Source organism: Hyaena hyaena, unplaced genomic scaffold (assembly GCF_003009895.1).
Source record: "Hyaena hyaena isolate Hyena2069 unplaced genomic scaffold, ASM300989v1 scaffold_1453, whole genome shotgun sequence".
Lineage (NCBI taxonomy): Eukaryota > Metazoa > Chordata > Mammalia > Carnivora > Hyaenidae > Hyaena > Hyaena hyaena.
This window is the reverse complement of record NW_024082085.1, coordinates 118,301-144,558: the sequence shown is the minus strand read 5'-3', so window position 1 is coordinate 144,558 and position 26,258 is coordinate 118,301. Positions and strand designations below refer to the sequence as shown.

The 26,258-nt window shown below is 37.6% G+C and overlaps 1 protein-coding gene across 1 annotated transcript in view; it reads left to right on the top strand.

The window, feature by feature from the left end:
- Positions 1–26,258, top strand: part of LOC120225622 (protocadherin-15-like) — a gene marked incomplete at its 3' end in the record, with an annotated part of 247,527 nt that overhangs the window by 104,911 nt on the left and 116,358 nt on the right. The window contains exon 7 of the mRNA XM_039223805.1: positions 19,326–19,434. Coding sequence (XP_039079736.1) covers positions 19,326–19,434 — 109 coding nt within the window. The remainder of the gene's footprint in view (positions 1–19,325; positions 19,435–26,258) is intronic.

Sequence of the window (26,258 nt, the reverse complement as noted above, 5' to 3'; positions counted from 1 at the left end):
AGGAACAGTGAGATCACTACCTGAGCCAAGATCAAAAGTCAGGCGGAACTGACTGAGCCCCCCAGGCTCCCCAGAAATGAGTATTTAGAACAAACTTGAGTCCCTGTCCCACAAAATCCTGTATGTTCCTGGAAGCCCCAGAGAGGAATCCATCTAGAGCAACTCCCGCATCTTTTCTAATTGGGTTTACTGGACAGGTGCATCCAATCCATGGAAAGAGTCATAGGAATTGTAATAAAACGTGCTACACTCTGCTCTCCCATACCCTGTGCCTCCACTTCCTTCCTGCCTCACCCCTTCCCATCTGCTGTCTCCGTCTCATCTGGCTTGGTGGGGATGACCACTCTCCTGACCTGGCTCAGGGGAGATTCCTTCCACAGCGCTCCTACCTGGGTTGGCCTCCCATGCTGTTCATGGTAACCTCTTCCCTCTTAGTCGCCACCACAAGCAAGATGCACCGCCTCCTCCCCCCAGCCTGTCAGGGCCCTGGGAGATGCACCAGATTACCTGCCAAGGGGCAAATGGGAGAATCAGGGCACTGGAGAGAGCTCCCGAGTCAAAGTAATTTTCTTTCCAAGGCCCTGGCCTATTTAGTCAAGGCCTATTAAAGGCAGTGCAATTTGTTATTTTCCAAAAGCGAAACTTTTAGCCCTTGTGTAGCATTCCATTATGGTGAAGATTACTTTCAAGTAATTCTAGGTCACTGCGTCCTCAAATGCAGAAATTCTGTAATTTTTCAAGAAGCTTTTCGATAATGCATACGTTTTATAAGATTGAAGGCGAATGAGAAAAATTTAAAGGATACAAAGCAGAAGAAAAAAGTGCCATTTTAATTTGCTCCTATTAACATATGTTTCTTATTTTGAGTAGAAATAAGACACGCAAATACTAAAGGGAAATTAAATAGGCTTTTAAAAGTGTTTGATGTCAAGACTTTGTGTTTTGAGCTGTAGTATTAAAATTAGTGTATAAAACATCTGCTAAATAAGATTTTTGGAGAAATATGGCTATTACAGTTATTGAAAAATGTTCCCTTTTAACTGGGGGATGTTTTTTATATTGGTTATTATTTTATTGTGTTTATTTTGTATCAAATTGTTTAATTTTTATTAGAAAAAAAATAAGTGTACCGGGGTGCCTGTGTGGCTCAGTCGGTTGGGCAGCTGACTTCGGCTTAGGTCATGATCTCATGGTTCGTGGGTTCGAGCCCCAAGTCAGGCTGTGTGCTCATAGCCAGCTCAGAGCCTGGAGCCTGTTTCAGATTCTGTGTCTCCCTCTCTCTCTGACCCTCCCTTGCTTATGCTCTCTCTCTTTTTCTCTCTTTCTCTCTGTCTCAGAAATAAATAAAGCATTGAGAAAAATTTAAAAAGAAAAAAAGAAAAGTGAAACCATCTGTGCCTGGGTGGCTCAGCCAGTTGAGCATCTGACTTCGGCTTAGGTGATCTCTGAGTTTGTGAGTTCGAGCCCCACTGCATTGGGCTCTGTGCTGACAGCTCAGAGCCTGGAGCCTGTTTCAGATTCTGTGTCTCCCTCTCTTTCTGACCCTCCCCTACTCACGCTGTCTCTCTCTCTCTCTCTCTCTCTCTCATAAATAAATAAATAAATAAATAAATTTTTAAAAATTTTTAAAAAAGAAAAAAATAATTGTAGCAACAAGCATTTCAAAAAAATTAAATGATGCCTGTGTTATTCAATGTTATGCACAACACAAGTTGTTTCTATAGAGAGAACTCAGGATTTAGCATTAGTCCCATTATATTTCATGCCTTGGGCCTTAATCCAGTGTCATGATGTGATTCTATTTGCCCTTTAGCAGCCATTTATACTTAAGGTTAGTTTGGGAATTTGCTTCAAATGAAAGTCTCCATCTATTTTGGTGGAAGAAATAGTAAATGTTTAGGTTCATAGTCTCCCTCTTCTAAGTGGATTATTATAATAATATTGCTATGCTTTCCCCATAGCTATAATTTCTTAGTGAATTTCATCTTCCGGCAAAAATAATACATCTTCCCTTTCTCAACTGTCCATATTTTCTTCCTCTGTCAGCAAAACAAATAAATTCTGTTTTCAAACAAGAACAAGACATCAATCTAATTCACTCTTTGACCTTCATGTTCCCCTTGGCTATACAGGATTTGCTGTATCTAAGCAACCCCGTCTCTACTTTTCATCACTGGCAGAATGATGCTGAAATATTGAGTAAAAATAAGAGCACGGAAAGATGTCCCCAAAAAGGAAAAGGATCACCGACAGACTTTGAATGTAGCAATTTACCAATTATCTTTTGCACATGAAACACCTGAGATTCTCTTCATCTCTAGGCTCTTTTAATACTGAACCCATGACATCTGATAGGTCAGTTCTTGGCCCGCCTCCTGCATGAGATGATGCATATAGAGACTGTTCCTAACCACCTTTGAATTGATTATCTGTACATATAAAACAGAAAATCATGGATTTCTTCCATGGTGTGTCACTTTGGCAAGTACGTTGTATGCTTTGTTTTAAATCAGTGGCTAAACATATTTGTGTGACACCTTATTCTGGCACCATTGGTTTACTAGATTATGCTGAAATCCCACTACCCATACACGTATAAACCCACTCATTTTCTTATTTTAGCCAATAGATCTGGGATTCTTTCCCTGAGTTAAATACCAACAGATATCAATCCCATTGTAACAGTAGCAGATTTCCACTTTTAGTTCTCACAGGGCTTACTTTGCCCAATTAAGAGTAATTCTACATTTCTGAAAAATAAAAGAGGGAAGTATTTTCTCAAGTTCTCTTTTCATTAAGGAGCCTTATATCACAACTGGATTTGTGCTTTTGATGCCATTTAACCTTTCTGTTAAAAAAGTGTCAATTCCCTTTCTATTACTCTGCTCCCATGAGTCTCAAATGAAATCAAATACATGACAGGCTGTAAAAGTCATCAGAAATGTGAATAATTTTGACATGACTAGGGAATATAGTTAGCACCCTACCCTCTGTCCTCTGAATAATTCAGTAGAAAGTGCCATGTGGGATGTGCCTTTAATTATTAACTCTATATTGATATTAATTGATTTTGTCTTACAATAATATTTTAATTCTGACAAAGGAAATCTTGTTTTACTTTTTTATCCTCAAAAAAGAATCAATCAGTTATAGATGTATGTATACATCTGATAGTTGTGTCTATCACAATGAGAGGGGAGAAAGGAGAGGGAGAGAGAATAAAAGAGAATAAGAGAATAAAAAAAGACTTTTATTGCAAGACAATAATTTGGGTGGTAGGGATACAGAGATTTTGATCATGTACCTTTAAGGAACTTACATTTTAGTTCAGAGAGACAGAAAATGAAAATTTAAATCAGTAAATAAATAATGCAGACACTACTACGTACTGTGGAGAACCTGACAAATAGTGATATGGTGAATGGGAATGGATAAAGGAGTTTTCATAGGTAAAGCAGTCAGGGTGGGCTTCTCTGAGGAAGGGGCTGTGAGACCTGACTTGTGAGGTGGAAAGGTAAAGAGAGAGCAGATGCAAAAACCCTGGGAATGGAACTGTTTGACTTAGTTTAATAAGAAAAATTAAAACTTGTGGCGAACTCCTGTATAACTTACTGCTTCAGGGACATCTTATTCTTCATGCTTCTCTTCTTTGTGCTTTGATGGATGACTGGATGCATTCATTCTCCTGGGTTGTGTGCTCTGCTTAGGTTAATTACAGCTGTCAGGGGCCAGGAAGAGAAACGAGAGCCCATGGCATCTAGTTAAACAGAAGGGATTTGTTGTAGGGAGCCAGTTAGTGGAGGCACAGAAGGGGGATAGGTGGCTCAGGAAGAGCCGTGGCAAAAGTGTCTGACAGGAGCCCCTTTCCCTCGGTGCTTGTTCAGGAATTCAACAACCCTCTGCTGCATGACTCCCTAGACACATGCTGAGGGACACACGAAAATGAACACGATGTAGACCTAATGTTCAAGGGTCTGAGGGTCTAGTGTGAGAATATACGTGTACAAGTGGGGGCATCTCGGGGGCTCAGTCAGTTGAACGTCCAACTCGATTTCAGCTCAAGTCATGATCTCACAGTTCACGAGATCGAGCCCCACGTTGGGCTCTTCACTGACAACCCAGAGCCTGCTTGGGATTCTTTCTCTCTCTGTCTCTCTCACTCTTTCTCCCTCTCTGCCCCTCCCCTGCTAACTCACTCTTTCTCTCTCTCAAAATAAATAAATGAAATTTTAAAACTTCATGTACAAGAGATCAGAAGCAGGCAATACTTCTGTGAGTATTCTTTGAGTTCTGTGAGTATTCAGAGGAAGGAAGATCGACTCTAGCTGGAGGTTCAGGAAGAGACTCAAAAAGGAGGTGCCATTCGAGCAGATCCTTGGACTTTTTTGATATTAGGAGGTCACAAAGGGCACAGCAAGGACAAGGAGGTGGACGTAGGGAGTGAGGTTCCTTATGGTAGGTTGTAACATTTTTTGGTTTGGCTGCAATTGTATGTAAATGGAAGCAATGGCAAATATGTATGGAAAGGTAGTAAGCTGGCTCAGTTTTTGGAAACCTTTTGCATTCCAATCATGAGAAGATAGACTTCAGGTGCTGAGCCTTGGATTGGCAAACTATTGCCCACAGACCAAGTCCAGACTTGGCCGGGAGGGAAGGGAGTGCCCTACAGATAAATGTTTGCAACCTGATTGATGAGAGACAACCACTAGGATTGAACCCCAGTTAAGTGAAATTTTATCTTCCCTGAGGAAAGAAAAGGATTCATTATTCTATGGTTTGTTTTTGTTTTTGTTTTTTGTTTGTTTGTTTGTTTTTTAATGTTGTGAAGGGGCAGCTCAGTGGCTCAGTCAGTTGAGGTCTGACTCTTGGTTTTGGCTCAGGTCATGATCCCAGGGTCCTGGGGTTGAGCCCTGCATTGGACTCCATACTGAGCATGGAGCCTACTTAGAATTCTCCTTCTCTCTCCCTCTGCCCCTCTCACCTCTGCTCTCTCTATCTCTTTCTCAAATAAATAAAACTTTAAAAAAAGAAAAACAATGATGCTGTGAAAATGAAAGAGAACCAGGCACAGCTAGAGTATCGATAAGTGCGATTCCACTTCTTTTCACTTTCTTTCAATAAGTAGTTGTGGGGTGACTGATCAGAACAAGCAGTCTCAAATGTTTTCTAAGTAAATAAAGCTGACCATCTGATTCCTCACTTAAAACAAAATTATTTATCAGTTTCCTTGTTCGTTACTGATCCCTGTGCAATAGTGCAAATTCTTTTTCCACTGAAATCTCCACTTTTCCCCTTTTTCAATTGTCAGCCTTCTTGTCTGTGTGCCTCTTCACCAGTTTACATCAGCTGAAAAGCAGCACGTGCACTGCAGTTAGATTGTGGGTCTCTGTGTCTTCTGATGCCTTTCTAGTAGTTTGAATATTCTGAGTTAGAATTTGGGAATAAACTTAGCAACAAAATCCTGAAAGTAGGCTTGCCATTATTCAATCTTGATATTCAGAAAAATTTCATCACAGGAGGACAATCATGGTTTCTACTAATGAGAATAAACAGAGGGGCACCTGGAGGGCTCAGTCAGTTAAGCATCTGATGTGGACTCAGGTCGTGATCTCACAGTTCATATGTTTAAGCCCTGTGTCAAGATCTGTGCTGGCAGCTCAGAGCCTGGAGCCTGCTTCAGATTCTGTGTCTTCCTCATTCTCTACCCCTCCTCCGCTTGCTCTCTATCTCTCTCTCAAAAATAAATAAGCATAAAAAAAGAATAAATAGAACATCTAAAGGAGTCCTCAGTGACAAGAGCTTCAAAGCCGTGTAAATTCCAGTGTGGTGTGAATTGTGGTTTGTGAGGTTATAAGGGAAATGACCTGCATGAACCACACCCCAAGAGACTTTGCCCAAGGTCAGGGCTCAGGACGTATTGTTCAACCTGGTTAGAAGGAGACTCCTGCCTTGCACAAATCTTTACATTAGAATTTCCTGAAGGTGTTTCCGTTGGCAGATTATCTAGAGGTGCCCTCGCCTGTTACTGTCAGATTTGCTTGGTGGAATCGGGCCCGTCAGGTGTGATTTCCGTACAATTTCAATTGACAGTTGAACGTTGTCAACATGGTGGTAAATCAGCACATTATGTGATGGAGACGTCCTTGCTACCAGTGTGGGAACAAGGGAAGAAGAAAAAAAAAAAAAAAAAACAGAAACGATTTCATTGAAGGTCTGAAGACAAATTGGAAAGTTTAGCGGATGGTTCCAGAGACCCTGTGAACAAATATCACAAATGTCATTTGAAAAAAACCCATGAAGCATCCATCTGCACCCCACAGGCATCCACATCCAGTTATCAGCAGCCCCCCGTTGTGGTTTAAAGTAGCCTCTATTGCGAGGACAAAATAGAAGTCTCAAAACCAGCCTGGGTCGTACTTCCTTCAAGCATTACCACCAAGTGTTTCAGTTTGTGTTTCCACAGAAGGAGTCAAAATCAGACCTTCCAGGGTCCTTCAGGAGGCTGGGCATCTGTATGTTGCTGATGGCTTCATTTCATTAAGTTCACGATTGTTTGTGAGTCTGAAGCCAGCTGCGGGAAGAGGGGGAGTGTGCGTGGAAGCCAGGCCTCGTGTTTATTCTGTTCCATTATGTGACACCGACGGGGTCCCAGGATGAGAAACAAGATGGTTATACCTTTCAAGCAATGAGTCTTTCTCACCTCATTGTCAGGAAATTCACGTGGCGTGAGCCCTGTAAAGAATTAGGAGCTCGTTGTACCCATGTGCCCTGGTGTATGTTTTCATGTCAGTGTCCTTTTATAGACTTTCAAGAGGAGGTTGGCGTCAATAACAAAAGTACCATAGAAAGAATAAGAACAAGAATAATAAATCTTGCAAATTTTATAAAACCCCTAGGTTTGCAGATTGAAAATGTTCAAACCATGAAACACAGGGAAGGTAAGGAGACCAAGACTTAGAAAACGCAGGTATGCAATGTTTACTTCAAGATGAAAGCAAATTTCTACTGGATAGTTAAAAATTAACAAACAGAGGAAGAAAATGTTAGCTACAATTCAGAAATCTGCTCCAAGGGAGACAATACAGGAAATGTTTTTATTATTTATTTCTAATTTTTTTAACATGTATTTATTTATGAGAGACAGAGTGTGAGCAGGGGAGGGACAGAGAGAGAGAGAGAGAGAGAGAGAGAAACACAGAATCCGAATCATGATATGGGCTCTCAGCTGTCAGCACAGAGCCTGATGTGGGGCTCAAACCCACAAACCATGAGATCATGACCTGAGCCGAAGTTGGACACTCAACCCACTGAGCCACGCAGGCACCCCTGTGGAGGAAATTTTATGAAGGAAGAACGTAAGATTCAGTCATATTTTCATTCAGGTATGAAGCAACTGGCATTCTCACAGCTGCAAGGACTCACACATTCTTATTGAAAAAATATTCAGGGACTCATGTCAGTTGAGTGTTGAATAAAAATAAAGAATTTAAAAAGAACTAAACCATGATATAGATGTTTAGGTATGACCATCAAAACTCATAAAACAAAATGAAGCCTATAACCCAGTAAAATATTAATCTAAATATGTTAATGTCTCTCTCTCTATATATGTATTTTTTTCTACCAATTTTGTTGCTATTTATAAATATATATAGCATCAAAATTGATAGAAAATGAGGATGATGGAATTCCAAACAGGAAAATACCATGTCCTTGCATTTGTGTCTCTATTATGTGACAATTGTTCCTTCAGGTCGTGTGTGTTTATATATATATATATATATACATACACACATACACATATACATGTATACATGTATATGTATATATATATAGAGAGAGAGGACATATATATATAAAATATATAATATGTATATTTATATATTATGTATATATACATGTATGTATATATATATTATATATATATATACACATATATAATGAATGCAGGAATATAAAATAGTTCTTAAAGGAAATGTAAGTAATAGTAAGGTGGTTTCATTTGTCAAATTTTATTAATCAAGGGCAGCGTTTGGCTCTATGTGTGTGTGTGTGCGTGTGTGTGTGTGTGTATGTGTTCGTGTATGTTCGGGACCTGAAGGAACAATTGTCACATAATAGAGACAACAAAAGCAATGACATTGTATTTTCCTGTTTGGAATTCCATCATCCTCATTTTCTACCAGTTTTGTTGCTAGTTTTCTATAAACTTGGATTATTTGGATCCAGTTCCTTAAGTCATTATATGTCCCTTCCATGCCTACTTTCCACAGACACACATTCTTGAGCTTTATAGGTCTGTTGGATAGAGGATATCTAAATTGCTGTTTTATTTCATTGTCATCTTAGACAAATTAGTACTTGTAAAACTGTAAAGGAATATGATAGAAGCATAGGATTGTTTGCTTTGGGGAAGAGATGAAATCTTCTGCTGATGTCCATTTACGACAGAGAAGGGTGAAAGCAAAGAGAATGTTTGCAACTAGTTTCATTTCAGTTACAAAAAGGAAAAAAATAGTTAACATTCCAGCCACAGTTTGATGAATATAAAGCCCTTAGCATTCAACTTTCTTGGTAGATTGAGCATTAAATTTAAACGTTAGAACTATAATACCTGAAGGTAAATAGAATTCCACATTTATAGAATCTTCAGATGGTGACAGACTAAACAGAAATCAAAAAGAAAAAGAGGGATAAATTTGAATACATAAAAATGCCAAGTTGCTCAATGTCAAAAACGAGTGACATTAAAAGGGAAACAACACACTAAAAAAAATTGTAAGATTACTAACAAAGTGTTGATTTCTGTTCTTTGCACATATGCCATGAAAATAAAATCTTAAAACATCAAAATTAAAAAAGAAGATAGGCAAAGTAAATGAACAGAAGAATCAGAGATAGATATGTCACGTAAATTATGCTAGCAGCCAAAGAAATGCAAAATTAAACCTTACACTTATTTAGCAATGCTCTAGGCATATATCACCATTAGTGTTCACAAATATGTGCTGTTATAAATACTGAGGAGGAAGTAAACTGTCACAGTCTCTGTGGAAAGCCATCTGGCAGAGGAATTCCACATGTTCTCCTTCCTTGATCTACAAATTCTGCATCCAGGAATCTAACCAGCGGATAGAATCAAAGACACAGAAGGGTAACAAACCCAAATATAAACAACTCCAGTGTACAACTCTAAAGCCTAATTTATAACCCTCCTGGAGGTTGCATATTCTTGCAAATTGTTTTTTGAAGCATATTTATTGGCTTAGAACACTGTTTATGAAGTAGTGAGAGATAAAATAGTCAGCAGAATTTGGACATGCGAAGTGGTGAAACGTGTGTAAATAGGTAGATGATAGATACATGGGTGAGAAATACTGGTAGAAAATACCTCAACATGTTGGCAATGGACTATCACTGGGTTGCAGTGTTTAAAATACTTTTTCTCTGTTTTTTTTAAAAAATATTTATTTATTTACATCCAAGTTAATGTATAGTGCAATAATGATTCAGGAGTAGAATCCAGTGATTCATCCCCTAGGTATAACACCCAGTGCTCATCCCAACAAGTGTCCTCCTTCATGCCCATCACCCATTTAGTCCATCCCCCACCCACAACTCTTCCACCAACCCTCAGTTGGTTCTCTGTATTTAATAGTCTCTTATGTTTTGTCCCACACCTTGTTTTTATATTATTTTTGCTTCCCTCCCATGGGTTCATCTATTTTGTGTCTTAAACTCCAGATATGGGTGGGCTCCTATGATACTTGTCTTTCTCTGACTAATTATGCTTAACATGATACCCTCCAGTTCCATCCATGTAGTTGGATGGCAAGATTTCATTCTTTTTGATTGCCGAGTAATACTCCATTGTGTGTATATCATATACACACACGATAAATAAATATATATATATTTATTATATATATTATATATATATATATTTATCGTGTGTGTCTATGTGTGTATATTATATCTACACACACATAGACACACACACACACACATATACATACCACATCTTCTTTATCCATTCATCCATCAGTGAACATTTGGGCTCTTTCCATACTTTGGCTATTGATAGTGCTGCTATAAACTTTGAGGTGCATGTGCCCCTTCAAAACAGCACACCTGCATCCCTTGGATACATACCTAGTAGTGCAGTTGCTGAGTCATAGGGTAATTCTATTTTAAGCTTTTTGGGGAAACTCCATACTGTTTTCCAGAGTGGCTGCACCAGTTTGGATTCCCACCAGCAGTGTAAAAGAGATCCTATTTCTCTGCATTCTCACCAACATCTGTCATTACATGAGTTGTTAATTATAGCCATTCTGATGGTGTGGTATCTCATTGTGGTTTTACTTTGTATTTCTCTGATGATGAGCGATGTTTAGCATTTTTTTCATGTGTCTGTTAGCTATCTGGATGCTTTCTTTGGAAAAGTTTCTATTCATGTCTTTTGCCCATTCCTTCATTGGATGATTTGGTTTTTGGGTGTTGAGTTTGATAAGTTCATGACTAACCCTTCATGTCATTTGCAAATATCTTCTGTTGGTTTCCTTTAGTTTTGCTAATTCGTTTGCTAATTGTTTCCTTTGCTGTACAGAAGTTTTTACTGTGGTGAGATCCCAATAGTTTATGTTTACGTCTGTTTCCCTTGCCTCTGGAGATGTGTTGAGTAAGAAGATGCTATGGCAGAGGTCAAAGAGGCTTTTGTCTTTCTCCTCTAGGGTTTTGATGGCTTCCTTTCTTATGTTTAGGTCTTTAATTGATTTTGGTTTATTTTTTGTGTATGATGTAAGGAAGTGGTCCAGGTTCATTGTTTCAACAAACAGCATGTTGCATGTTGTTTTCCCAGCACCATTTGCTGAAGAGACTGCCTTTATTCCATTGGATAGTCTTTCCTGCTTTGTCAAATATTAATTGGTCATACACCTATGGGTCCATTTCTGGGTGCATGCAGAAATTCTCAACAAGATATTAGCCAACCAGCTCAAACAATACATTAAAAGAATTATTCACTCTGACCAAGTGAGATTTATACCTGGGATGTAGGGCTGGTTCAATATCCACAAAATAATGTGATATCTCATATTAATAAAAGAAAGGACCAGAACCACATGATCCTCCCAATAGATGCAGAGAACACATTTGACAAAATATAGCATCCATTCTTGATAAAAAAAAAAAACCTTCAAGAATGTAGGGATAAAAGAATCATACCTCAAGATCTTAAAAGCCATATATGAAAGACCCACTGTTAATATCCTCACGTGGGAAAAACAGAGCTTTCCCCCCTAAGGTCAGGAACATGACAGGGATGTCCACTCTCACCACTGTTTTTCAACATAGTATTGGAAGTCCTAGCCTTAGCAATCAGGCAACACAAAGGAATAAGAGGCATCCAAATCAGCAAAGAGGAAGTCACACTTTCACACTTCACAGATGACATGATCCTCTCTAGAAAATCCAAAAGATTCCATCAAAAAAAAAACAAAAAACAAAAAACAAAAAGACAAAAAAAAAAAATTCTAGAACTCATTCATGAATATAGCAAAGCCACAAGATATAAAATCATAGCACAGAAATCAGTTGCATTTCTGTACATCAATAATGAAACAACAGCAAAGAAATCAAGGAATTGATCTCATTTACAATTGACCAAAAACCAAAAATATCAGGAATAAACCTAACCAAAGAGGTGAAAAATCTATACACTGAAAACTATAGAAATCTTATGAAAGAAATTGAAGAAGACACACACACACAAAAAAAGGAAAAGTATTCCATGCTCATGGATTGGAAGTACAGTTATTGTTAAAATGTTGATACTACCCAAAACAATCTATGTATTCAATGCAATCCCTAGCAAAATAACACAAGCATTCTTCTCAGTGCTAGAACAAACACATATTTATGGAAACAGAAAAGACCCCAAATAGCCAAAGCAATACTGAAAAAGAAAACCAAAGGTGGAAGCATCACAATCCCAGACTTCAAGATGTATTACAAAGTTGTACTCATCAAGACAGTGTGGTACTGGGGCAAAAACAAACCCTCAGATAAATGAAACAGAGTAGAGAGCCTAGAAATGGACCCATGAATGTTTTTCTTTGTATTTGCACTTACAATATACTCCAGGATGATTTTTTTTTTTCTTTGACAGAAAGACAAGAAAATATTTTTTGCTATTTGCCTACAGATATCTTCCATGGCCAACATGAAAATTACGAAGTTTTATGTGAAATTTTAATGTGAAAATTAAGCTATATGGTTTTAAGGCACTTTAATGATTCACCCCAAAATATTCCTAGTTTATCTATCAATCTGTCATCTGTTTATCTGTCTACCTATTGATTATGGATACTCTTAACTCCCTTACCCAGCCACCAGCAGATGCAACCATATCCTGTCTTTTTATCAGTCTCACCTCTGCTACGTGGATCAAAAGTTATTTTATTCAAGCTGTGCATACTTGAATTTCTCTGATTCTTGTTATTTTGAGTATTGCACTCATAATACTTGAACATGTAAGTTTTTTGTCAGAGCTCTCTCTTAATATTTATCAATATATATCTTTATTTAAAAAATTCTAAATGATCCTGTGTACAGGTACTTTGAGTCCCTGTGACTGAGATCTTCTCCGTAAGAACGTATTAATACATTAGGGAGTTATCACAGACTTTCTGTAATCAAAGGGTAGGGAATGAGTTTATAAATTGGATGTAAAATTAATATGTCTGAGTATATTCTCTGAAAAGAATTTCACTGAGGCTTCTATTTAATAAAGTGAAATGTTCATTTTAAGTGAATATTTAATTATGTGATACACTATCTTAAAATTATGTTTGAGTGTAATCATTAGATAATTTGCTTTGCGGCATATAGATTTAAATCGTGATCTAAAAATCAAATAGTAATGATGAACCCCCTTCTTTCCCTCAAACATTTAGTCAGTTATGAGTTCTAAATAAAACTTTCAAAATTCATGTCACTGTCATCTTTCAAGAAAAATATGCAAGATCTGGTAAAATTAACTTTCAGCTAGAAATGAAAAAAAAATTCCACCTCTCTCTCTCTGCATATACCTTGAAGCCAATTTTAATGCTAATATAATACAATTAAATTAATAAAGTAATTTTAATAATACAATCTATAATGACTTCCATTACTAAGCATGGCACTTACTGTTTTATTCTTTTATATACTGTCATTCATACATCCTTATACCAATTAGTGAAATGTAGATATTATTAACTTAGCTAGAAAAATTATGATTCAAGTTCTGAGGGATTAAATAACTTCTCAAAAAGTGATATTGCTACTTATTTGCAAGCTTGAAATGTTTTACTCTGGGATACAGGAGCTCACTATTCAATCTACTGGAATGTTTAAGAGACTATTTATTACACCAAAGGCCATCTCCATGAAGCACTTTGAACTCACATCTGTGTATTCTGAGCCATTCTTGTGGCTACTTTATTCTTCCCTTTAGTTGGGTACAGTAAGTTTGTAAGCACAAAGACCTCAGTGTATGAAAGATGCTCATAAAGCATCAGTATGTGCATTTTGGATGCCTTTCAGGAGACTGGAGAGCAAGGCTAGGTCGATGAGGCTCAGGAATACTCTAAATAACACAGAACTGAGAAGTCTCTTACTCAACAGTTCTCAGTGCCTGTGTGCCACGTATGTTTCTGGTGCTGTCGATACTACCTATCCCTGCTCTCAAGAAAGTTCTAGGCAAAGAAACTCAGACACACCGTTGTCATGAGGGTTTGATACATTTTAATAAGGAAGAGTTCAATATTCTCTGTGTGGAAATACATAAGGGAAATTATCAGCTATTCCTCGGGTCAAAATATGTGGATTGGTAGAGGAAAGAGACAAATATAAATGAAAAGAGAAATGGATAAGTGGAAAAATTAGAAACTTTCTTCAGCAAGACATTAATAGGGTCTAAATGAAAGCCGTAGAGTGGGATATAATATTTACTAAACACTAAGCTGACAAAGAAACTTACACTGTGAGATATGGATAGTTCTTATGAACCAGTACAGCAAAGTAGAAAAATAGACAAAAGACATGAACCAACACTTGACAGAGGTCCAACATCAGAAACAGTTCAAATCACTCTGAGATAACAGTACATACCTACCGGAATGGCTAAACTTTAAAACAACTGGAAGTGCCAACTGTCGGGAAAGCTGTGGACCACTCATAATAGAACACGTGTTCACACAACAACTTTAGAAGATGATGTAACAGGGACCTAAGGACACATGCGTTCTCACAGTTGTGTATTTCACACAAATGCATTCATGTGTAGGAAGACACGCAGAAGGACGTAGTGCTATTTGTCATAGCCTGCACTGGAAACAACCCAAACACCATCACCAGTGTGAAAAGGAAACAAAATTGGGGATGTCTGTCAAATGGAACACAGTACAGCCATTAAAATGAGAGTGTAGACTACACTTGATGTACCTAACACCCACATGCATGCATACCATGTAGGACATAATAATAAATGAACAAAGTCAGTAATTAAATGACCTTGTATAATTCTATTTCATACAGTTTCAAACAAGTAAAATTAATCTGTGATATTAGAAGCCATGCCATCTTTAGAATGGAAGGAGCAGTAACAATTGATACAAAATACAGAGAATAGAGGGATTCTGAAATAATGACAAGGTTCTAGTTCTTAATGTCAGTGGCATTTAGAATTAAATATAACTGTGTGACAATTCATCAGACTATGAATTCATGGTTTATAAAAATCGGTCATATATAGCACTTCCATACAAAGTTTATTTTTAAAAAGCAAGTTGTATATTGTTGGAATAAATAATCCTTGTGTATAAATATATACAGATATATCTACACACAGACATACAATAGCAGCATTGCACTGAAATTTGCTTTCATTCAGGTGTTGAAGCTGTAGAAGGAATAACTAACCCTCACTTACTCCAACAGTCCAATTGCCTCCTGTTCCTTTCACAAAAAGAATGCAGCAGTTGAACATAAAAACATGGTCTTAGATATACTGGAAAGGCAAGGCACTTCTCCAGGAAAGCTGCGTCCCTAATGGAATAATCTTGGATTTTATAATCAAAGAATCATGCGGCACTTCTACTGAAGACAACCTTTTTGTTATTGTTTAATAGTGTCTATGATTATCCTCACAACATGAATCTCTACATGGACTTAATTCATTTTAGGGATGAATCCCCATCATCACTAAATATGTCAGGGAATTTAACTCTGAGGACTAAAAGAGCAGGGAAATGTGAATCTGGTCTTCTATGCACTTTTAACAGGTGCACACCAGCATGACCAGAATTCAGGCAATGCGACTTCTTCTCAGAGATGTGACTTCTTCTCATAAGCAAATAAGGCTGCAGAGAAGACATATTTGCTTTTGGGGCAAGAAACCCAAGAGCTTTCCAGTTTTTGGACGCCTTTTGTTATGCGTCTCCTGGAATTCAACTTGATGAAGCAAGTATGTTATAAGTTGTTCCTCACTAGGTGGTGGGTTATGAGTATTTTGTGTGCACCAGCCAACAGAGCTTTCTGTGAAGAGTAACTGAGTAATTACCACAATTATACCATCAGAGAGGAACCTCGCAATCCTTTCCTTAAGGATACCCGAGCCTATTTAAACCATACGTGATTTTCCAATTTCTTCAGCATAATTCTTCTTCCCTAATCCAATGGTAAAATTAGAAGCTAAGAGACCTAAGGGGGCGGGAGAGAAATAAGGAGCAGTAGTTACTATCTGCTTGAAGAGGGTGGTTCTTAAAAAGAAATGCATCCCCTAGTTTTTCACCTTTTCACAAGACCTGGGAAGGCTGCCCTGGCAGGCCACTGCGGGGTGCTTTCCTTCAGGTCCAGTTGAGCGTAGTGAGCTCCTATTAGGCTGGGAAATTCTGGAGAATACAAATTGACAAAAATGTATTTAGTGAGTAGACATCATTTGCCAAAGCTTATAAATGATTACATGGGGTTTCTTGCCCCATAAAATTCTTTCTTATTCTAAGAAATAGTTTTTCTCTGGGGTTCATTACTTATCTGTGTGACCTTCCAGTGGCTGGCTGCCTCTCGTACAGAGATTTGTGGTGAGAGAGTAGTTCAGAAACTGATGTGTGTTATTATGTGGTTTCTTCTAATGAATGCATATTTTATTTTCCAACTTTGGCTTAAAAGTTGCTTGTCTTTATGAAAAATTGCATTAAGTATTGTAACAGTATCTTCCTAAACAAAGCATAATAAATATGCTTGAATGTTATATATACCAGGTTAAAAATTCTCAAGATTGAAAGACTTCAATCTACTTAGGGAGATAATCTTACAAATCATACCTGAGAATTCACTCTTCTCACCTTTAAACCTAGGTTTTCCAAACAACTCACTAATGGTTGTTTAAGAAAAATAGTTTTTCTTCAGTTGCTGGTCTTTGTAAGAAAAGAAAAGAATCAGTCCTAAGAAGTTATTTAAGACAATACCTCTCCCACATTTCCAGAAACATATTAAAGCCTTCACCAAGAGTATGGAAACTACGTAGTGAAACAGGACTGAATGGCTTTAAGTACCTTACATCCCACCTACCTTAACTTCTAGGCCCACTCAGCTGAGACATCTCCATTCTGGTGTTTCCATTTTTCATTCTTCTGATTCTAGATAGCACATAATTCCCAATAGCACACTTGTTTCTTTTGATTTCTTCAGTTCTCACTATATATTTATTAATAGCCAACTATGAAAGATGAGGAATTTTATTAGTACTTTACCGTCCCTTTTGGTTTTTTTTACTGTGTTAGTTTTATGGTCCCCCCATTGTTCATATCATTTCAAATAGTATTACTAAAACTCCATTTCTCATTCCAACAACTTGCTCAAGACAAGGATTTTAAACTATGTGACTCATCATTCACGCTAACACCGCATATATTGCTGGTCACTTAGCAGCTCCACTTAGCAGAGAAAGGCGGTCAGCAGAGAAACCCTAATGTGACCTGCTCATATTTATCAATCTCCCAGAAGAACTCAGGTTCAGTTTTTTGTTTTCTTGTTTCTGTTTTGTTTTTGCTTTTTTTAAATTCTAGGTAACTTGTTTCAAAAATCAGGAGTGTAGGACCCCTTAGTATATTTCCCTGGCCATGGGAAGGAAGAAGGGACTGCAAAACATCCTGAGATTTGAATTCCCTTTGGAAGGTCTGCCTAGAACCATACTGTGGGAAAACAGCACAGATTTCTTAGTTGAGCCGGGACAGATGTAGCTCATCTACATGCTGACTTTGGCTGATACAGTCAGGCTCCTTTGAAAAATGTCCCAGCTGAGCTATCAGCCCTTAACTCCTACTTACACATGTATGGACTTTGAAGAGCTTTGAATGTTTTCTGTTTCAGGAGAAATACAGGATTACAGAGGAAGTAAATTGGCTATTGGGTGAGTGTGTGAGTGTGTGTTTGTGTGTGTGTGAGTGTGTGTGTGTGGTGAGAGAGAGAGAGAAAGAGCTAGGGAGAAGATAGAGTGGAACAGAGAATGAGGGACAAAAATAGGGAAGGAGGGGAAGACTTTAGGAAAAGTGTTGTATTGTTGTGATGTGCTCTACTGTATGAAAAGAACCACAACCAAAAGAATAGTAGTCATCTTAATTTAATGGAGTGATTTTGATACTGATTTGATATTTTCATGGATCTGAATCCACAGAAAAGAAGTGAATAGAATATTAGAAAGTTATCCCTACCAGGAGCTGTTTGTTTTTAGGAAGATAGTAATAACATTTAGGCAACTGAGAGCCCATTAGAGATGATGAACTGTGCAGAAGCCCTAAGATGTATGTGAGCTCCAAATATTTGGTCAGTGATTATCTTTAATTATTGCAACTTCAATAATTTAATATATTTTAGCAATATACTTGTGCTTAATAAAACTTATGAGAGCTTAATCAAAATTAAGTATGTATTACATATTATCAGTTAATATCCTTGCATTTCTTTTCAGCAGGCCACAACTATACATTTCTGCTGAGATTAGAAACTACTGATTTTATATAAAAGTGCATGATATGTTTAAAGGTTCTATCATTTGAAAAGAAATAATATAAAATGACATTGTAGTGATTCCTTAGACTGTGAAGTCAGATATTGAAATAGACATTATTTCCCTTTAGAATTACTATTGTATTTGGAGTGAGGGTTGTAGAGGCTTAAAGCAGTATTTCTCAAACTGTGTTCTAAGGGAATGTAAGAGTTCAAGGAGATGTTAATGGATGATTCTAGAAAATGTGCAAATAATACCCCCTCCTTAGACAGTCATTATGCAAATTAGCACAAAAGTCTCCAAAAAGACCTGCAGGAAAGTGGATTAGATTTTGAAAGTTTCTTTACTATCCTGTGTCCCAAGCTTATCTGTGCAGAGGGCACGTTTGGTTTTTCAGCTTACTTGTTACAAATTATGATTGATAATTCAGTATAGGGGCCAAGAAACTCCATCCTACACACCATTTGTCTTTGTAAATAAAGTTTTATTGCAGCATAGTCATACCCACTTTTTGCTTCTGTGTTACAATGTCAGAGTTGAGAAGCTGACACACAGACTGTCTCTCCAGCAAAGCCTAAATACATTTATTATCTGGTCCTGAACAGAAAAGTACTTGCCAGTGCTGATAGCAGACCAGAATATCGCTGGACATCATACTAGGAAACACTGACTTAGAGAAATATATTTTGATTTTAAAGAGTCTTCTTGCATATAATTATAAATTAAGTGTACACCCATGTACATGCATTCATAGTATATAATCAATTTAACTATATGAAATTTGCAGTGATGGGGCTTTGATTTCTATTCACTTCAAGCATTGATCTTTAAAGTTTTGCTTAATGTAATTAATAAGTGAAATTTTAAAACATGAGTTAGGAAGAATTGTAAAATATTGTAAATATTTTTACAAATCTTGTCTACAAAGATATAAAATTGTATTTGATAGTCTCATACTTCTGATTTCATTATCTAGGGAAGACTAGATTTATTGATCTCTTTCTTCTTTGCCTTCCTCTTAGGAGAAATTTCTGATTCAAAGTTCTAAGAAAGTAATTACTATGACTTTTCATTTTGACCCCAAGGGCCCATTGTTCCCTCTTCAAATTCAAAATTACCTAGTCTCATATGTTAAATTACAAATCTTGAAAGCTGAGTTTAGCCACTTGTTCAGATGTTGTCTAGCTGTTCAGACTATAATATCTAATATCTGAGTGTCAATTCTCCGTGAGGCAAAATAATAAAGCTAAACTAAACTCTCCCGTTTTTCTTCCAGGAAGAACTGAACCCCATCATTGTTACCCCACCCATCCAGGCTGTTGACCAGGACCAGAATATTCAGCCACCATCAGACAGGCCAGGCGTCCTCTACTCCATCCTTGTTGGTTTGTATCTGCTACCATTTTGCACTCTCACTTATTATTCTAGAATTATGGAGAAATAGTTGTCTCAAATAAAAGGAAACACCTTCAATAACAAAGATGGTCTTCTTATAAATTATTATTTTTTGTAAATATAATTTCAAAAATAATAATTTGGAGGGCTCCTGGGTGGCCCAGTGGGTTAAACAGCCAACTCTTAATTTCTGCTCAGGTCATGATCTCACTGCTGGGAGGTCAAGCCCTGTGTTGGATTCCATGCTGAGTATGGTGGAGCCTGCTTAAGAATCTCTCTCTCTCCTCCCTCCCTCCCTCCCTCCCTCCCTCCCTTCCTCCCTCCCTTCCTCCCTCCCTTCCTCCTCCTCCTCCTCCTCCTCCTTCTCTTTCTCTCTCTCTCTCTCTCTCTCTCTCTCTCCTCCCCGCCCCCCCCCCCGCCCCTTCTGAACCTCTTCCCCACTTGCGGCTCTCTGGCACTCTCAAAAAACCAAAACAAACAAAACAAACACATTATTTTTCCTCAGAATTAGTTTTTGTGTGAACAAAAAGTGGAAAAATTTCATTGAGGAAGTGAAACAATTTTAAAAAATAGTATATTAATCTAATTAATCTACCTATTGGTCATTTTCTCTATGTTACCTTGCAAAGAACTCTCTAAGAAAAAATTGAAAAGACTCCATTGAACATGTACAGTTTGCTCAACTAGTATTTTGCCATTGGTTGAATACAATTATGCAATTCTGAAACTATATGAGTGAATTAAATAAGGGCTTTGGGAACCATAGGGGAGAAGGGTCATGAGTACCCACAGGCACACAACACATTATACCCTTGGCTGATTTTTCCTTGAAAGTTTCACAGGAGATCTTCTGGCTCATCCTGGTGCATATACCGGTAATTACAACAAAGCACAAATGACAAGAATGTAATTATGCCACTCTTCTCAAATTACTTCTGTGAGAATATGGATGTTGCTGCTTTGCATGGTTTATCGTGTCTAGAGACAGATGCACATAAGCCAGACCAGAAGTCTCCTAGTGAAGAAGAGATTGCTCTCAGGCTGGGCTTCAGAATTCAGTGCATTCAGTGTTACTCTCAACTCCTTTATATCCTGGAGCCATCAGTCTGTGTGTGTGCACACATAAAAATACAACAGCCTCCAAGACACCAGGCAGATTTCCAAGTACGATGCTATATCCTGCTTAGAAGTGCTGTCTGTAAAGAAAATTCAAGCAATTCTGTTTCAAGCCTTTGGTCTCTAGAATTGTACACATATCATAACCCCATGGTAGAGATTAGATTATTAATTTTTTTAAGGTTCTTATGAACATAGTCATCAGTCTTTTAAGTCTGTAAGGGCCTGGGGCACAGATCAAAAGAAATATCCATTGTTTATTTCATCATCTGGGAGGTTGATAGTATGTCAGTCACTGTGTCACGTGCTATAGATACAAAGATGAGAAATAAATGTTCTGTGTTAGGGAGGGATCTATGGCTAGAAGTATGTCAATAGATTAAATTAAAACACCTCATTTTAAGCACTATAAAGAAGGTATGAACCACACATTATGTGGGATCATGGAAGGAGAGTGCTAAGTATTTCTAAGAAAATTACTTAGAGCTATTTCAGCAAGCAGGTCAGGGTACCTAGGTAGAAAATGTGAAGGGAGGGGCGCCTGGGTGGCTCAGTCGGTTGAGCATCCGACTTCAGCTCAGGTCATGATATCACACTTTGTGGGTTCGAGCCCCGAGTCGGACCCTGTGCTGACAGCTCAGAGCCTGGAGCTGCTTCAGATCCTGTGTCTCCCTCTCTCTCTGCCCCTCCCCTACTTGTTCTCTGTCTCTCAAAATAAAGACATTAAAAAAAAAAAAAAAAGAAAATGGGAAGGGAATTACCTAGAAAGATGATACAGCATGCATAAAGTCCAGAGGATAAAATGTAAAGACAGTCTTCGAGAAGCATGCTTCCCAGTGTGGGCTAAAAATCCACTGGTCTTCATGACTTTCTTTAGCTTTTAGAAATTATATTTATTCTTTCTTTCCATAAACGAATGCCAACTCTGTGGAGGAAGATAGATTCCTCACTTTGTAGAGCTGGGGTTCTGGCAGAAGAAACAAGCCACAAGGGAGAAATGCATTTATGTATATATTACAGAAGATACAAGTGGTCAGTACTTTAGGGAACATGGGTGTAGAGAAAGAATGAGGTAGTATACATTGCAGCATTAAGTAGGATGATCAGGGCACAGCTCATTGAAAAGATGGGATTTGAGCAAAGTTTCCCAGAAGCTTAAGCAGTCACCCATGTTGATGTCTGGGAGTATAGGCAGAGATAGAAGTGAAAGCTTGCCCGGTGGGTTTCAGAAGCCTTAAGAAGGCCAGTAGCATTGGAGACCAGTGAGTGAGCGGAGGTAGAGGATGTGAAACACAAGAAGGCTCAGAACTCAGAGTCTTGTATGTTATCAATCTACTTTGCCATTTACTCTCAGTAAAATGAGAAGCCAATGTAGTAATGAGAGCAGAATAATGAATTGGCGTTCTGTTTCATCAACCACCAATGTCATATGATGGATAGTTGTAAAACAATAGCCATAGCCAGTAGCACTAATTTTGTTTTCACTGCTAAGTTAAATAAAATGATACCATTTTATAGTATTTACATTTCTAGAGGGCGGGGCCTTATACAGATAGTTTGAGCTATATTCAAATCCTGACTGTAACATGTATTAATCATATAATGCTAGGTTAGTTATTCCTCTCTCGTTCTCAGGTTGCTCCTCTTTAAAATGGAGTTTAGGGTCACTGGGTGATTCAGTTGGTTAAGGAGCCCCGCGTTGGGCTCTGTGCTGACAGCTCAGAGCCTGGAGCCTGCTTCAGATTCTTTATCTTCCTTTCTCACTGCTCCTCCCCTGCTCGCACTCTGTCTTTCTGTCCCTCAAAAATAAATACGTAAGTAAGGAAGTAAGTAAGTAAATAGCATGCAGTTCATAAAAACAGACCTTCTATGAGAGGGTTTTGAGGATTTGATTCAATATAGGTAAATAAATATGTAGTAATGTCTGGAAAACTAGTGCTCAATAAATGTTAGTTCATATTGCCATTACCATTAGGAAGAAAAATCATATTTCCTAAATTAGGCAAGACTGGTAAGAATAGAAGCACACACACACACACACACACACACACACACACACGCACACACACACGCACGCAACATACCCAACAGGATTTCCATGGCTTTAATTTTATGTACTTGGCAAGAATTCTTCATATTCCTTAAGTTTAATGCCTTGACTTCCTCCGAAACACTTGTTGCTTTATTTTCCCTGTGTATCAGCCATTCTTCCCTATTTCATTTCAGTCTCACAGGTTCTCTTAAAAACTGATCATTTCAAACAGTATTATGTGATGTTTTTTAAGTTGAAAACACTGAGGCATTAAACTTACAAAAAATTTCAATTGGGTATTTCAAATATGTTCAAAGTGATAAAGAAAATCATGTACAAAGAATTAAAATATGGAATGATAGCACATAGAGAATATTAACAAAGAGAGAGATATCATAAAAAAGAACCAAATAGAAATTTTGGAATTGAAAAATGTAACAACTGAAATTTAAAAATTTATCAGCAAGGCTTATTATTATTTAGCAGATTCAAGCAGGGAGAAGAAAGAATCAGCAAATTTGAAAGGAGATCGTTTAAATTGATCAAATCTGAGAAGCAAGAAGAGAAAAAGGAATGAAAAAAAGTGAAGAAGGTAGCCTTAGACACCTGTAGGATACTATTCAGTGTACCAATGTATGCATAACAGGGGTCCCAGGAGAGAGGAGAAAGAGGTAGAAATAATATATGAATATATTATACACAAAAACATCCTACATTTTAGGAAAACAATCCATACACCCAAGAAGCTCAGCGAACTTTCAGAAAGTATACACTCAAATAAATCAAGACACATCTCAAAGTATCAAATAACACAAAGAATTTTAAAGTAACAAAAAGGTGTGTTTTCATGGATATCAAATCTTAGTAAAATTATTATGTGATATAGCATCAGAAATCATGGATACCAGATGGGGCACCTGGGTGGCTCAGTCAGGCATCTGACTTTAGCTCTGGTCATGATCTCATAGCTCGTGGGTTCAAGCCCTATGTTGGCTCTGTGCTGAAAACTCAGAGCCTGGAGCCTGCTTCAGATTCTGAGTCTCCCTCTCTCTCACTGCCCCTCCTCCATCATGCTCTGTCTCTCTTTGTCCCTCAAAAATGAATAAACGTTAAAAATTTTTTAAAAAAATAAATAAAAGATATAGAGTGGCTGAATGAATTAAAGAAAGAAAGAAAAAAGAAGACAGAATAATGTGCTTCCGATGAGAGAGACTCACTTAGGCCTTAAGGCAGTCGTGGGCTGAAAGTGAGGGATGGAGAGAGATTTCTTGCATATGTAAACCAGCAGAGAGCAGGGGTAGCAATCCTTCTATCAAATGTAATAAAGTTCAAGTCAAAAGCTCTAACAAGAGAGAATGAGGGACATTTCCATGACCATCCCCACATCGTCATTAACATAGATATGATAGAATATGTGTTTACTTAATAATATAAGAAGGGCTGCTAACGTTTAGTTTATATTAGCAGCTTGTAATATTAGTATTTTGTAATGCTGGGTGCTCAAACCAGAGCACCTACTGAATGACAAATAATATGTATTAAATATAGCATGTAGATAAGGGTTACATACTAAAATGAAAATATAAAAATATAATTAATAGTTACTCTCCCTTATTATTCAAAGTCACTGTGATACTTATGATAATATTGTGAATATTCTAGCAACTAAAGAGTTGGTGTAACACACTGGTTAAGAATGGCAACACCATGGGCATCTGGGTGGCTCAGTCAGTTGAGCAGTTGGGCTCTGTGTTGACAGCTCAGAGCCTGGACCTGCTTCAGATTCTGTTTTTCGCTCTCTCTCTGTCACTCCCCCACTCACACTCTGTCTCTTTCTCAAAACTAAATGAACATTAAAATTTTTTTTAATAATAATAAAAAAAAAGAATGGCAATACCACGGGCCCCTAGGTGGCACGGTCAGTTAAACATCTGGCTCTTGGTTTCAGCTCAGGTCATGATCTCATGGTTTGTGAGATGGAGCCCCACATTGGGCTCTGTGCTGACAGTGTGGCGTCTGCTTGGGATTCTCTCTCTCCCTCTCACTCTCTGCCTCTCCCACGCTCACACATGTATGCTTTCTCTCTTTCAAAATGAATAAATAAACATTTTAGAGGGGAAAGAATAGGAACACCAGACCCAGAAATGTTAGGTTCAAATATTTTTTACAAACATGCATTAACTCTGATAATTATTAAATATTAGTATTTTTGTGCCCAAGCACATAGTATACTCATTTTGGAAAAGCCACAAGGAAGATGCAGATTTAAATATGTTTTTTAAGTTGAAAACACAATGAAGATATGCCCTGAGCCCTCAAATCCTTCCTTTGTATATTTCACATTTCACAAATACTGGGAGTAGAGTCCAGAATTTTCGTTTATCTGCTTTTACTTTTCTTCTTTTGTTTCATTTTTCCAGTGTTTCATACTTTATAGCTACATCCTTCTTTACATGTTGGCCTTTCAAACATTAAGTAACCACACAAATAGTCTGTTAGTTCCATTCCCTTAGGCCTTTCTATTTCCAGGATGTTGATTCAAATTATGAATAGCCTCCACCAATTCAGAATTTTTCTTCTTTTCCTTTCTGGAGTTTTTTGGGGTTATTTTTCTCTTATAAGTTATAAGTTCCTTATAAGTTATCAAGAACTTATTACTGGCTAATAAGCTGGAGTATTGTGAAGTATTATTATGCAAGCATGAGAGAGAGGCTTGATTTTGTGGCACACATTATTGGGAGATGTTTCTCCTACTATACAGATCATATTACCGAGTCTCAGTATTTTTCATATTTTTTATGGCTTATTCATATTTTTATGGCTTCCCCCAGAAATTGTTTCAGAGAACTCTTCATTTCCAAACACATTGAACTTCTTGTCCCTTATAAGGATCAATAGTGTAGAATAATAAGCTACAAATACTGAAACTCACAAAAGTATCTGCTAAAAATGAGAGCATTGATTGAATCCAAAGATAAGTATGTTATCTTAGAGTAATGGGGCAGCTGTGAGTATATATTAGTAAAGGTACAACTTAAATAGCTTCACAAAGAATCTCCAGAACACAGTGGCTTAAATCAAATAGAAAACTATTTCTTTCTCCAGTAACAGCCCAGAAGGCTATGGCCCTGGGTTTGTGGGAAGGCTTTATAATTCTTAATTCTTGGTTTGCTATCTTACTCTGGCTATTACCATAGTGCAACCAATGGAAAAAATTATAATGTTCAGGGCAAGAAACGTGGAAATGAGTCATAATTGGTCAAAACATGAAAACAATTCAAGCTGAGGAAACAAGGGAAGCTGTAGAGACCGTGATTAGTGCTTTAGTTGTCCGTTCTTGTAAATAAACCACTCGAAACAGTAGTGATCTAAAGGGGCAGCAACTTGGTATTTCTTAGATTTCTGGGTGTTTATTGGGGAGTTCTTTTGTTTCACACGGTGTAGTTGAGGCTACTCAAGTACAGGGAGCTAGACAGGGATATAGACATCCAGTGTGGTTGCTCCCACTTCCTCTACTGAAATTCACCTTGTTCTATAGCCTTTTCCACAGCACTAGGCACTGACTTCTAAGAAAGTAAAAATGAAGGTTACCAGTTTTCTTAAAGCTTGGTCCCCAAACTGGAATGGCATCATTTCTATTACCATCCATTGGTCAAATCAAGCATG